The following is a 14281-nucleotide window of genomic DNA, read 5'->3' on the forward strand; positions in this document are numbered from 1 at the left end:
TAAATCATTATTATATTTAATAAAAATTTTTATTAAATGTTAATTTTTGAAATATATTTAAAATATTAATATAAAATATGTTTTTAATATTTTAATAATAAATTTAATTTAAATAGATAAAACTGAAGGAATTAACCGGACATAGTTAAAAGTGTCCATTCAATAATAATATATTGCATCACGTGTATAGGGCAACATTGATCTACTCTTTGTTTTTTTAATTGTTATTAGATACTCCACCTCAGAAGGTCAATACAATAATAAATAAATAGAATTTTCTTAATTTATACAAAAACATTAATTAAAAAAATAAATCATTTTGTGAATTAGATCCATAGAATCCCTCAGGTGCCCAACAAATACTATAAAAGCGAGGCGACAAATCATGTAACATTAGGATCAATCCCATTCGTCAATAATCTTGACAATTTTAATACTAAAATTAAACAGAATACCCAAGTACATGAATCCAAAAAATCAAAAGTAACGCCGAGATATGATCCCGAGACCTTAATTGAGGCCCCACGTCAACAAAATATCTGTTTAAGTGTTACCAAATCAAGTAGCTCTCCAATCTCGATTCAATCCATAAAAATAAAATCAATGTGAGAGACAATATATTATTATTGTTATTATTGGGGTTTTAGGAAAATGGGTCATGTCCCAAGTTTGTGAACCGACGGACCGACAATGAGAGAAACATATATTAACAACGTAACATGGAGACTTGATTAGTTAGATACCAAGATTATTTCCCATGACAGCATTGCTCCAGCTGTCATTGTTTGGCATCGTTTCACACTTGGATGACAAAAGTTTTGGGACATTAAGGTTTAATACTTCACTTATTATTTTTGCTGAAATTTACTTTGTGGAAGTATGTTTCTTTGTTTTTTTAAAAAAATTATTATTTGGTGAATGTAAGAAAGAATAATGTTTTTTTGGCCAATATTGAGATAACCCTTACTCACAAATGATATTTATTTGATAAATTAAAAAAATTCACGAATAATTGTTTAGCAATTAAACTTGGATCCAGGCCTCCCAAAGGGGGCCAGACCTAGTTAAAACAGCCCAAATACGCTTGAACGTGCTTGCAGTCTTCCAATTAATAGGATTTTTGATTCTTCGTATACTCCTTCCGATTTGGGAAGGCAGATCGAGTCGCTTTGAACTGGGGGCCCTCTTGCAGACCCAATCTATTCTTTCCAAGAAAAGCTGAACCAGTTTCTTGAAATCCTTCTGAGGAAGAACAAATACGGCATTCCAAATTCTTTGAATACTGAAGAGGACAGATTTGATGAGCTGCCAACTGCAAGCATAGATTGCCATTGGTTATTCCGAAAAGACAAATTGAATGGCTCTGCGGGTACCCCACCGAACCTTAGGGTCCGACATTGGCTTGTGGCTATGGGTGCCAGACTGTCAGTGGCCGAATCATGCGATTGCTCAGAGCATGTATGGGCCAACGTCTCAGACTACCGAATGGGCTTTTACAGTATTCTATTAGACAAAACCAAAGTTAGAGTACTACGTTGTATCTGTCATTTTTTTTTTTGTATGTTTATGTACCAAATTGAACACTTGGTAATAAATTCAGCACTAAAGCTGCAATTATTTCTATACGGAACAAAGAATTTTAGACGCTGGAAATGACTTATAGATAAGTGGTTTATATGTTAACCAACATGGTGACTGCATACACATTAACAAGGTTATATATATTATCGAGGGAGGTGATTGTAAGGAGTTTGTGAATCAAAATCAGCAACTGAGATGGTGTGTAATGAGATATGAAGAGGATCTCCATTCAACTCTTCAAGTACAATTAATAGATTTCCAGAAGGTTTGAGAAATGCTCGAGGCACATGGTACCTGCAATATCAACCAAAAGAGAGTATGTAGCTGTTAGTTTTGCATTTCTTTAAACAATATGTAATGAATCAATCTGTGACATAAATATGTCACTGTAACTTATATAATATATAATATTGGAAGGTGCAATGAATACTTACAAAGTTTGTGAGGGAACTCCTTCGGAAGTATGGAATGAAACCCAATAGCGACCAATACTTTGTCCATTCACCCAAACTTCTCCTTTTCCCATTGTGCTTAGGTTTAAGGCAATGGGATCATCTCCAGTAGGTGCATCAAAAACAGTCTGGCAAATCACATGGAATTGTTGGAAAATGTTAGTTTTCTTTTTGTTATTATATTATATCAAAAGTTACTGTAAAGAAAATGCAAAATTTTACCATATTTGGTTATAAGTAAGCTAAGGCTTAACTGTCATGAGACATCCAAAAACTCCATCCATGTTAATGTATGGACATGTATGGGAGATTATGTAGCTCTGTCATGAATTATATTTTACCTTGTACCAAGTGAGTGACTGATTGGCAGAATGATCAATCTCACCACTCCACTCCACTTCATCTAAATTTTCTTCTTTATACACCTGTAACTTCTCCCCTAGCAAACCAACCTATACATACACAATTTGTTAATATTGCCCTGGTGAAATATTCTATTTTTCTATTGGCTAGTAGTGCCTAGTGTTTTAGGAAAAGGAAAACCTGATATCCCCATGTATAATTGGTAAAATCATATAACTCTGTTTCATTGCATTCAATTTCCACTTTTGTCAATCCAGCAAATCTGCTCTCCAGGAAAGGTCCTGAATCCTGTTAAAGGAAAATCATATAATGACAGCATGACTTGACTTATAATCATACCTTAATATAGTTGGAGTTCAAAGAGTAGTTCCTACAATATATAATATAGTTTCTGGCTTGAGAGAGATTAATTACCGGTAATCCAACCATAACACTGAGTATTGATACATTGTTCATACCATCAATTAGGTCAACTGGAATATCCATAGTAAAGCCTTTAATATTATGGCTCCCATGTCCAGCTTCTGAGGAAAAGAAGAGATCAGCATTTAATATTTTTCTAGCTACTTAAATGGCATACTATACTTTTTAAATGGTATTCTTTTCATCTAAATCAAATTCAATTCTAGATTACTTAGGATCAACCATAAATTGTTATAATTTTACATTAAGAAAAATAAAAATTTGTACCTACAAATTTGTTGTTGATGTAGGAATGCACAACATGTCCCTGGGACTCAATGTGAAGCACAGGTTCAGTGCAAGATGAATTGGGTTGAAAGCTGCTTTCAGCATGTTGTTTGTTAACATTAATTTCTTCCATAAATTTGTTCAATTTGGTCAAAAAAAGAGAAAGGGGTATTTCTGAAATAATAGTATATGATACCTGAGAGTATACCAAAGGTAATCAGATCCATCTTTGGTTGTATTCATGTGCTCTAACAATGAATTTGCTTGCAGTGAGGTATCCAAGAAGTTTGGGATGACATCTCTGAATTCTTCCCAGCTATCAACTGCATCAAACATTTTGCTTGGCGTCATAATTCTCTCATTCGGCTGTGTGTTTACCTGACATTAATGCTAATTAAACTAAATTATTGGTGAATTAATACATAATTATTTACGGATGAACATATAGTTGAACCACAACTTACCTTTGCAGTGTTGAAAATTATATTCTGACAGTCTGGTAGAATGCTTATGGACTTTGGCAACAATTCAAACGAATTGTTCCGGAATTGCAAAGTAGCATTGTTCGTTGAATCATTGTTCACAAGAAATGCAACACAGCCTCCACTTCCTTCTTCAAAAACATAAGCCTGAATCAAAATCAAAGCATAACGTTAGTTGTTGGCTTGTTGCTCCGACAGGATAATTCTTCTGAAACATTTTGCTGTGCAATGGATAATATATGGTATAGTGTTATGGAGTTCACCTGTTGAAATTGACCTATGGAGAAATTGGTTTGCACTCCCTCCAGTAAAGGGGTAGAGCAATTCTTTATTGCAGCATGCAATTCCTTAGGATGACCCCATTTTGGTTGTCTTAGCAAACCTGAAGTAGTTCTCATTCCAACAATCAAATTACTTTATGAAAGAAACTGGGAAAGATAAAACTACATCTAATTAATTAACTCACCATATTCATCAAGAGGAGCTTGATCGTAGTAACTCGTGATCACGTAAGCAGATGCCGTCCTCCCAAAATTCGTTCCACCATGGTACTAGGTTTGAAGGTTTCATCAAGAAATTCATGTTAGATACGGAGAAAAGAAGGGGATGGTTTTCATCAAGAAAAGCCATATTAATATGGAAAAACTATAAGGGCAATTAATGTGCTTGAAAATTAACTTTGCAAGGAAGGCAATTGTTGTATAACAAGTGAACAACATAGAGATATTAAAATGTTGAGTGGGTCTTAGCCCAATGAATCATAAATAGCCTTACCATGTAGTAATTTATGTAACTTCCCCTTTTTGCTATGAAAAGTGCAACATGAAATGCAATATCTTGAGCTGATCTTATGTATGGCTCTCCTCCATATACTTGATAGCTTCAAAAAGGATTAGAATTAGCTGCCATAATAAAAATTTTCCAAATTTCATTTTCAAGTATATGCTTTAGGTGTGAGCAACATTCAGAAATTACATTTTATAAATGCAATTGTAATAGATAAAAAATATATACTAACATTCATATTTTGGCATGCTTATATTGATTTTCAATTATAACAACTTATAATTAAGTAAAACTTGCATCTTATAGGATATAGATAAGATCTTTATCCAAACTTCTATGGTCATTTATCACTTGAAGTCGAAGTGACTTGGTTTTCTTTCTTCCTTTAAAGAAATAAATTAAAGCATAGTAGAAATTTGGTAAACAAAGCTTACAAAGATGTCCAGTTTTCTGTCCACATGGATGGCTTGTTTGGTGAGTTGGGCCCTCCAAAAGTTTCTCCACATCTCATACCATTGCATGTATTAATCTACAAAACCATTAACAATCAACATATTTTTAGATATGTTTGTCAATAAACAAATCAAGAACATTAATTCCAAAGGAAGAACGAGATAAATAGGACCAACCACTGGATCAGGAGCATCAGTTTGCTTGCACATTATCCATGGCACGCCAGTTCCAAGGTCGACTGCCATTTTTGCTGCCCATCGAACATAAGCAGCTCCCTTTTCATGAAAAGCTGCTTCAATGTTTTGATATTCATTCTCAATCTACATATATATACACATATTTTGTTAGTCTTGCCAATAAAAACTTATAAATCTGTTTGAAGATTATGATAGAATTGATTAGGTCTATCTCTGATGAATTTACCTGTGATAGTATTATTGGGCCCCCTTGCGAAGCATATAAACCCTCTGACTTCATCAAGTTCACTATTTTTGCAGTAAAGTTTTGCATGTAGTACTATACAAGCAGCAAAATCATAGGTAATAAAATATAAAAGGAAAAGGTAGTGTGGGTTTATACCCTTTACTATCATTGTCATCATTGCAAGAAGGAACCAGAAATAAGTGGGAAGAAGAAGGAAAAAGAGCGAGGGACCTAAATGAGAGAGTCGAAATGTACCTTAAAAGGTTCGTTGTCTGTTCGATACACGATGCCAGGGACATCATGCAACCAAAATGGAAATCCCCTTTAACAATTCCGATTCAAAATAGCCCACGTTAATGAATGTGAGCCGAATGTGAGAAAGTAGTCAAGTTTATGAATAAAGGGTGGATCAACTTACCCATAAGTCCATTCACTCTCAATGTAAGGCCCAATCCTAAGGCAAGCATAGAGCCCTTGTGCTTGGATTTCTTTCATGAATTTAACCAAATCATATCTTCCACTAAAGTCATACTGCCTAATACAAAATGATAAAAATATTTTGTAAAATATACAGTACATGCATATACATATATATATCTTTGTAGACAATTGAATTTTGAATCTTCTGACCTGACCGGGTTGAAGTTCATGCAAATTCCAAAACACGTAAGTTTGAATCACATCAACTCCTCCTCCTTTTGCTTTGGCTATCAAAGCTGGCCACATCTGCATATTATTTATTCTACTTAAACCATATGGCACCCTTTTGCCTTCATTAAGCATTCATGAGAGTGACGTTGATAAGTTTATAAGGGTCATCTATTTAAAGTTCCTTTAATATATATAATCACCAATCATCATCCCAATTAATATGAAATAGATATCAGCAATAATTAGAGTTACTCAAGTTTTAACTGCCGAACCAATTCTACTTGCAAGCTAAGCAGATCGATGCCCATAGACAAAACAAGAGACAAATCTTAAGAAAAATGTGTAGCTACGATGAGCCACATATGTGTATACGGACAAAACCTATTCACGGAAAGCAGGACGCACCTGCCACTGAAAAATGCGCCCGTGATCGATCCACCTCATGCCCTACGTTTCGATAAAAGAAGAAGAATTTTCATGCTAAAACGACTCTCTTTTTTTTTTTTTTTGCATTGAAAGAGAAAGAAAAGCGTGATATATGCTTGTTGCTGTTGTCGACATTCATTGATAGAAGAGAATGCCAAACTTAATGATGGAAGGGAAAAAGGCTACAATTCATTAGCTCACCCTTACCTGTCTTTACAACGTGAATTTCCATTGTCTCTACGTGGTGTCATAATTAATAATAAGCTCCTTTCCTTACTTTTCCTTTCCAACAGCTCGTGGAGTTTATTGAAATCTAATTACATGAGTTTAGCCCCAAGAAGAAGTAGAACCTAGGATTCGATCAGACAAATGTAATAATCAAAATAAAGTGATCCATTGATTAAAGTTTAAAGTGATTAAATAATAATTCAATGTAACGCTCTTCCATAATTATTTATATTAATTAATACACGTCCCATGCACACAGTAGTTTCGACTTGTGAGCTTTGGCAATAATTGGCCATGTCTGATCAGGAAATTAAAAAGATGCAGGAATTTAATTAACAAAAGATCATTACCAATGTGTAATTATGGTTGCTAGGTATAAGACAAAAGCAAGCAAGAAAGAAAGAAAGAGGGCATTGCCGGAGAGAGGAGATGAAAGAAGATTGATTACCTGAGGAGTGCTGCGAGGATAGTGAATGGAACCAGAGAAGAGAATTTTCCTTTGGCCATTAATGATTAAAGATCTTCCATCATACGTGACAACATCTTCTCCCTCAACGCGGCAGCCTTCTCTGCTGACGACCAACACTACTGCAGCAACCAAATATATCCACCAGACCATCTCATCAGCTGGGACGACAGCTTCTTAACTTTCAGCTATGGCCTTTACAAACAAGATACATTTGAGCCAATATTGCAAATCTCTGGCGGGATATATGTTAAAGAAACAAGAAGTCACCTCACAGCAGGGTTGGTGGTAGGCTGGTGAGCTTGGGCTAGCTGGTGTATATAAATACATACATATATATGCTAGGTAGGGAAAGGAATCCAAAGGTTTGCAATTCCTGGAAGTATTCACTTCAGAACCTATATATATAAGCTTTTAGAATAGCACGTCATCTAGCTAATTAATATGTTGTCTCAACTAAAGTCTCAAATTTAAATTTTAATTTCATAAATATGTATTCACCCAATTTATAGCTCCTCGTTCATGACAAAGATGTGAAACTAAAAGTGGAAGGTGTCATGTCTTGTGTCCTAATGTTGGTTCCGAATACATCTTGGCGTAACGTTTTATTTAACGTAGGAAACAAGAGCCCCAGCAGTAAGATATTAGGACCCAAGCTTTACTTGTTTTACTAGCTAATTGTCACTTGTACGTGAACCCTCTCAGCCCCACATTGATAATAAAAACTTGTAAGCTGAAACCCAATGTTAGAATGTCTTTCCAAGATAAAATTGTGAATTCAAAATACATTGGAATGGAGATAGTAGGAACTCATAGGAAATAAATAATACTTTGAAATTTGGGAGTGTAGAAATCAAATCCATATCAGTGAGACCCTATTTGGTAAGGAGAAAATCTTTGAATTTTGAAATTAAAGAAATTAAACCAACTCTTTGTCTGTAAACATTGTATCCTTCTGAGTAGTTATGAACTTGTCTCATTTTCTTTCCAGTAGGACTGAGAAGGATACTCTTCTTCCAACAAAGCCCAGTCTAATGTAAGCCTTCTTGTTATGGGCCTGCGCCCAACCTCCACGTTTATAAGAACACTCCCAATCATGGACTCATTAGCTCAAATAATAGAGACAAAATTATGCTTTACTATTATTATTATAGATGGAGAGAATGAACGATTCAATTTTTAAAAATTTTACATAAAAAATACAATTTTCGTTTATCATTAAATTAAATATTTAAAAACATAAAATTATGCTTTTGAATTGCAAGTAAAGACATAAATAAATACATCTAAAAATTATAGTTCAAAATTTTCAAATTTTACTATAAACTAGACGCCTAAATTTGCATTAAACAGGTATCAATTATCATATCTTTTAGATAACCTATCAAAATATATATACGTATATATCCCCATGTAGTGAATTGGTTGTATTATAACCCCCAAACTGATGACATCCCTTACGAAGATTTATAATAGCTAAGTTGGACTGAACTTAGAAACCATTCATTAATCGTCACGAAAAGAAAAAACAAAAGAACCAAATAGATGTACTGAGCATAGGGAGGCAGTCAGTGTAACTGTGGCAGACACAGAAAAAGACAAGTCGACTGATACAGTCAAGGTCGGCAACCTGGGGAGAAGCGGCTGCAGCATGAAAATCACAAGAAGCATCACAGAACGTGGGTTCCTTGCATTTATTTATTTATCTTTTTAAATATTAGTAACCAAATAATGTTCATTTCACTTGGACCATCTACATCTACATCTACACCTACCTGCTGTTGTTTCTAAGTGGTCCCATGCCTTTTTTTCCATGACACTGATGTTTTTCTGATAATATTCATGATCCAATATTTATTCTCATCGACTCCAAAGTTCGGCGGCGTTTTATGCAACTTGGCTAACTCCCCTTGGTCCAAGGATTGTGGTCATTAATAAATTAATTAACTGTAGTTTTCAGACATTAATTAGAATATTAAGGTCTTAGACTAAACGGGTTTCCACTTCACAATAGATAGGGGCCCCAGGAAAGGGAATCAGTAGTCTGATAAAGCTTTAGGCCAGATAAATCCTTCACCACAAGGCAAAGGCTAATACGATGGAGGTCGGCAACATCCTAGTAACTTCCACTCACATATCCTTATCCAAGCAGAGGTCATTCCCCATGTCAGAACTCGTTTAACAATTAGAATTACACCAATCAGCGTATGGTTTCCCCTAATGTTTCAACTCTTAACTGTAAATTTTGACCCTCCGGTCTGTCCAGTCTCTCTCTCTGTCAATTGATCATATCAGGTTATGAAAGGCCAGGGGTAGACTTATTATTATTACTAGAGTATGACCCTTGTGCAGCACGCTGGCCTTTTTGCGTCGCCTCTCTTAGACTTCAACATCGTTCCTCTTTTTCTCTCTCTCCCTGCCCTCCACATAATCAATTTTGAAAGTCTCGACGGAACTCTCTTTTAAATATATTATAAATTATTATATGAGTGAATGAAAAATAGTTATATTGTTTTTTTTACTAAGTTTAATTTAGTGATTAATTAGTAAGATTAACCTCAATGCATGCCTTTAATTTTTTTTTTAATTCTATTCATGATTCTTTCACTGAATCAGACTAAATTTTAAAGTTTTTAATTAATTAATGATTTACTTAAAACACGAGCTTTTGGCTTATACAATAGGCTCTTAAAGGTTGCGTGGGTCAAATGAGGTCGGGTGGTAGGATCTCCCTTCATGTCTTACCTACTTGTATTATTTGTTTTTTCATTAAATATGGTGAGAGTGAATTATTTAAGCTCCATTTGATTTGTATCTTTGTTATTTCCTTCTTGTTATTTATTATTTATTGTTTTGAAGAATTGCTATGGAACCAAAATAATAGATAAATGAACTAAAATGGATCAATAATTAAAATGTAACACCAATTATATCATATGTAAGTAAAATCATGCATTTTTCTGTCTAAAACATTAGTGTATGTTTTGTGTATAATTTTTCATTTTTTTAAAGAAAAAAAAGGCACCAATCAAACAGAATTTTAAAGTTATTATATGTAAAACAAAATAAATTTTTTAAACCGATGTCTAATTTTTTTAAAAATTTAGATATTTATGTTTTCCAGCCTTTTTTTGAAGTATATAGTTTATGGTTATGCTCTTTATCTCTCTCTCATCATATCTAATTGGATAATCACGAGTTTAGATAATTATGAATTTTAGTTATTTCAAATTCGAGTTATTTAAAATATAAATTATTTCATGTGCCAATAATTTCAAAGTTTGATTTTCAAATTAATCATGTTCAAGCTGTGTATTTTATTATTATGTCATTTTTTCTTTTTATAAATTTATAATTTATGTGTCATTTTCCATGAAATCAAAATTTAAAACGAAAACAAAAAAATTTCCTGAATAAACCAACATGTTATTTGGTAACATGAGATTAATTTGTAGAATAGTTTCCTACAGAAGGCCGAACTAGGCATCGATCCAAAAAAGAATTCCTCCAGGCCAACATGTTCTAAGCATATCTATATGATATATCCTTCCTTGTCCACGTTTCGAGCTTCGCTCCATGCCAGTATATTCAAGGTATACTTATGATAAAGCTTCACCGGTAAAGCCTTTTCCATGCTTTCCTTTCAAATTTCAAAACTCAGCTATGGAAATCAAAATTCAAAGTAAGGTGATTTATAGTCCACACTTTTTAATTTCATGAACGCAAATATTCGTAGGCCATAAAAGTCAATCCATATCTATCCTTAAAAGGCTCAATATTCATACCATTGTTAGGGGTTGAATCTCTAAATTCCCAAATATATATATATAATTCAATAATAAAATTAACAATATTTTAAACTAAATTTAAATTAACTTTCAATTTAAATATCTCGTAAAACAGTGTTACAATATGAATTTACCATGATTATATATTTTGTTATGAACATGCTTAAAAAAAAAAAAAAAGGACAGAAGAAGGGAGTAGGGACATGATGTCTCAATCAAGTCGGGACAAGATGGTGCAGTGGGGCCCTACAGTTTAAGTTCGAGGTCCTTTTGATCGAGGGCAGAGAGATTATTCTGTAACTAAGAAAGAGCAGACTGGATCAAAACCCAGCGGAGGGATGACGTTGTCTCCATTACGTGAGATCCTGTTTTGACCCATGACGTCTTTCCATTCCATTTCCAGCGTTGGAACTTTTCAATATCGCCTGCCAATCACCTCACCTTATCCTCCTGCACTCGCCACTGGTTGCATCCATACTTGCCCTCCAAGAAATCCATCCAACGGCCCTCGCTTCTCCCTGCGTTTATTATTTTAATTTAGAATATGGGCTTAGGCATCACCATTTTATGCATCGGAATAACTTATTTTCTCCTCGGGTTTTTTGTGCTCCCAGAAAATTAGATCGATAATTTTTTACTGAATAGAACGAAGGATTGATTGTTTGCAATCTATGAACGTGGCATCAGGTGATTTACTAATAAGGCAGGCACAGGATAAATAAGGAAGAAAGCGAGTAAGAAGTAAAAAGTTTTGACCGTCACCCAACGACAGTCAACGATGATGAAGAGGCGCTGAGCCAACTTGCGGAACCGTCCAAAGTCCGTGACGGAAGCCATGACAAAATAAATCTACACCAATAAAGCACATCCACGTGGCTCATCCTTTTCTTTCTTTTTCTAAGGGCTGCGGTCAGCTACGAAAGAAAAACGGTCGCTGCACTGCTGTACCCACGTTTCGGTTTCTCAAAGACAGCCGCACGTGTCTATTTTCTCTATAAAACCTTTCTTCTCACTTGCTCTCTGGTTCAAGTTCCAACCTCCAAAGACACAAAGCAGCAAAGCAAGCAAAGAAGCAAAAGGAGCGAAGCAGAGCAGAGAGAGGAAGAACACAAACAGGAAAGAAACAAGGCAAAAGGGTTTCCAAGGAGAAGCTCAAGGGAAGTTAGTGAAAAAAGAGAAATTTTCTTCAAGAGAATGAAGGGAGAGTTAGAGTTGCCACCGGGATTCAGATTTCATCCTACAGATGATGAGTTGGTGAATCATTATTTGTGTAGGAAATGTGCATCTCGGCCTATTGCTGTGCCCATTATTGCCGAGATTGATCTCTACAAGTTTGATCCATGGCAGCTTCCAGGTATTTTTTTTTTCTTTTTCAATTTTGCGTGGTGAATTTGGTCGATTTGTTTGGTTTTGGGAAATGGGCATCTGGGATTCGGTTCTAATTTTCATAGGTTTTGACTGATTTCATCATTAAAAGTATATGGGTATTTCATTATTCAAGCAAAAAGAAAAAAGCAGTAATTTTTTCTTTAATTTGGCAAAAAATGCAGCAATTTTGCTTGCGATTTATCAGTTCAAGTAACAAACAAGAAAATTCAAACAATTTTTTCCTTATTGAATTAGTTTTGGGCTAATTACATAGAAGAGAGATTAATTAATTTTGTTCTTAAATTTGGTGTAGATATGGCGTTGTACGGTGAAAAAGAGTGGTATTTCTTTTCCCCAAGGGACCGGAAATATCCAAACGGGAGCCGGCCAAACAGGGCGGCCGGAAGCGGATATTGGAAGGCAACTGGTGCTGACAAGCCCATCGGGAAGCCGAAGCCACTGGGCATAAAAAAGGCACTCGTTTTCTACGCTGGCAAAGCCCCACGCGGTGTCAAAACCAATTGGATCATGCATGAATACCGCCTCGCCAATGTTGACAGGTCCGCTGGCAAAAAGAGCGGCAACTTGAGGGTATATGTTCTATCTCGCCTTTTATGTTTTTAGTAATATTTCTGAGGTCCAAAATGGACATTTCACTCTTCGTAGATGAAAGTTGCCAACCGGCCACACCTTTGACCGCAAATTTAACAGTTTTTCAAACTTTCTAGGTTCTTGGGATTAGAATATTTGCTAGCTAGTCCATACCATAATGGCAAGTGGGCACAATGGATTTTATCATCTTTTGCAAGTTGCAAAAGCAATTAATGGCCACGCTACCATGAGCTGCATTGCTTTACACCTAACCCCATTTGACCAACAAAGATCTATTTCTTAGTTGTTCGTTGAATTTTTAGCCAATTGGTTTGTCACTTTTCTCTGATCGGTGGGTTGCTTTGTGTTTATTGCAGCTTGATGATTGGGTACTATGCCGGATATATAACAAAAAGGGGAGCATTGAGAAGCATTTCCCAAGTGAACAGAAGCATTTCCCAAGTGAACAGAAATGGTTTGGTTACCCAGAAATGGAAGATCAGAAACCGAACATCTTAATGAATGGTCAAAACATTACCACGCTGTCACAACAACCATCATTAATGTCCACCATGATGAATGATCAACCACCGACGGATGATGGTTCAGATTCTGTCCCGAGGTTGCATACCGATTCAAGTTCGTCGGAGCACGTCCTGTCCCCTGAAATCACGTGCGAGAAAGAGGTCCAAAGTGAACCAAAGTGGAATGAGCTGAGCAGTGCCCTTGATTTTCAGTTCAATTACATGGATGGATTCCAAGATGACCCGTTTGGAAGTCAAGTTCAGTATCAGATGGACCAGCTTTCACCTTTGCAGGACATGTTCGCGTTTCTACAGAAGCCATTTTAATCATCATATCTAATACAAAGACCCAAAACAAAACACAAGAAGAAGAAGAGGGTCCTTATTTGCGGGCCAAAACATTTTTAATCTAGAAATGTCAATGTCATAGTATAGTATAGTATAGTGTTGGATTCATGCACGTGTTAATCACACGTGGACAATTTGTCATATTCAATGGGGTGTGGGGGTGCGGTGGGTAACAAGTGCAAGAGATTGGGTTGCACGTGGGGTGTAGCATAAATTGGCGGTGAAATGGTTTGACGGATTAGGCTCATGTTGACCTGGTTAGGTGATCCAATTGGAACCTGTTATATTTCCCTCATGTGAATAGTTAATGAGATTGTAGGAAATTCTTGTAAGATTTGTTGAAGAAATGTGAAATACTATATTCCCATTCATGAATATGGATATCCCAGCGGACCTTTTGATGGGGATGGGGACTTGGTTGCCAGTTTAGCAAATTGATATTTTCTGCAGGGCACCAACACCAGGCAGCAGGCAGGAATATCCCCCTTCCACTGGGGCCTTAATTTGATCATGTTGCTCTTATGTTGGAAGCCCCATCATCTTGGTACTCAAAATGTTTGACAGCTTGAATTGTTGTCAACTGACAATACAATAATTCTAATGTTCCAACTGCAATGTCTACTTTAGAAAGATGAAGAGATTTATGACCTTTTCAAACAGT

At 35.5% G+C, this 14281-nt stretch overlaps 2 protein-coding genes across 7 annotated transcripts; one reads left to right on the forward strand and one right to left on the reverse strand.

Annotated features, from left to right (window-relative positions):
- Positions 1-963: 963 nt before the first annotated feature.
- Positions 964-7440, reverse strand: MUM2 (Glycosyl hydrolase family 35 protein). 6 transcript variants are annotated; one of them, XM_021419064.2, is made up of 20 exons: positions 6984-7112; positions 6515-6657; positions 6287-6328; positions 5861-5956; positions 5649-5761; positions 5486-5552; positions 5231-5323; positions 4984-5127; positions 4789-4883; positions 4343-4448; positions 4035-4119; positions 3832-3950; positions 3551-3715; positions 3283-3464; positions 3087-3178; positions 2811-2920; positions 2577-2684; positions 2375-2485; positions 2016-2161; positions 964-1875 (listed from the first exon to the last, which is right to left on the reverse strand). In XM_021419064.2, exons 3-20 carry the CDS (start codon positions 6323-6325, stop codon positions 1725-1727), a joined length of 2022 nt encoding a protein of 673 aa, XP_021274739.1. In that variant the 5' UTR covers positions 6326-6328; positions 6515-6657; positions 6984-7112; the 3' UTR covers positions 964-1724. The 6 variants fall into 6 exon arrangements, with proteins under 6 accessions (XP_021274739.1, XP_021274743.1, XP_021274738.1 ...); XM_021419068.2 differs by having other exon boundaries at positions 5649-5765; XM_021419063.2 differs by lacking the exons at positions 6287-6328; positions 6515-6657 and adding an exon at positions 7272-7440 and having other exon boundaries at positions 6984-7196.
- Positions 7441-11802: 4362 nt separating this feature from the next.
- Positions 11803-13943, forward strand: LOC110409643 (NAC domain-containing protein 2-like). The gene is made up of 3 exons (XM_021419070.2): positions 11803-12143; positions 12471-12748; positions 13126-13943. Exons 1-3 carry the CDS (start codon positions 11984-11986, stop codon positions 13597-13599), a joined length of 912 nt encoding a protein of 303 aa, XP_021274745.1. The 5' UTR covers positions 11803-11983; the 3' UTR covers positions 13600-13943.
- The last annotated feature ends 338 nt before the right edge of the window (positions 13944-14281 follow it).

The sequence above is a fragment of the Theobroma umbraticum genome, unplaced genomic scaffold (genome assembly GCF_002168275.2).
Source record: "Theobroma umbraticum cultivar Fairchild unplaced genomic scaffold, ASM216827v3 scaffold_44.0, whole genome shotgun sequence".
In the NCBI taxonomy this organism is placed as follows: domain Eukaryota; kingdom Viridiplantae; phylum Streptophyta; class Magnoliopsida; order Malvales; family Malvaceae; genus Theobroma; species Theobroma umbraticum.

Bases quoted from the DNA above. Each gene is read 5' to 3' on its own strand.
- MUM2 (XM_021419063.2), bottom strand. From the start codon at position 7,154: ATGGTCTGGTGGATATATTTGGTTGCTGCAGTAGTGTTGGTCGTCAGC. The intron at 5,762-5,860 runs GTCAGAAGATTC...TGTATTAGGCAG, and splicing joins ATGAACTTCAACCCGGTCAG to TATGACTTTAGTGGAAGATA. The intron at 5,128-5,230 runs GTAAATTCATCA...ATATATATGTAG, and splicing joins GCCCAATAATACTATCACAG to ATTGAGAATGAATATCAAAA.
- LOC110409643 (XM_021419070.2), top strand. From the start codon at position 11,984: ATGAAGGGAGAGTTAGAGTTGCCACCGGGATTCAGATTTCATCCTACA. The intron at 12,144-12,470 runs GTATTTTTTTTT...AATTTGGTGTAG, and splicing joins TGATCCATGGCAGCTTCCAG to ATATGGCGTTGTACGGTGAA. The intron at 12,749-13,125 runs GTATATGTTCTA...TGTTTATTGCAG, and splicing joins AAAAGAGCGGCAACTTGAGG to CTTGATGATTGGGTACTATG.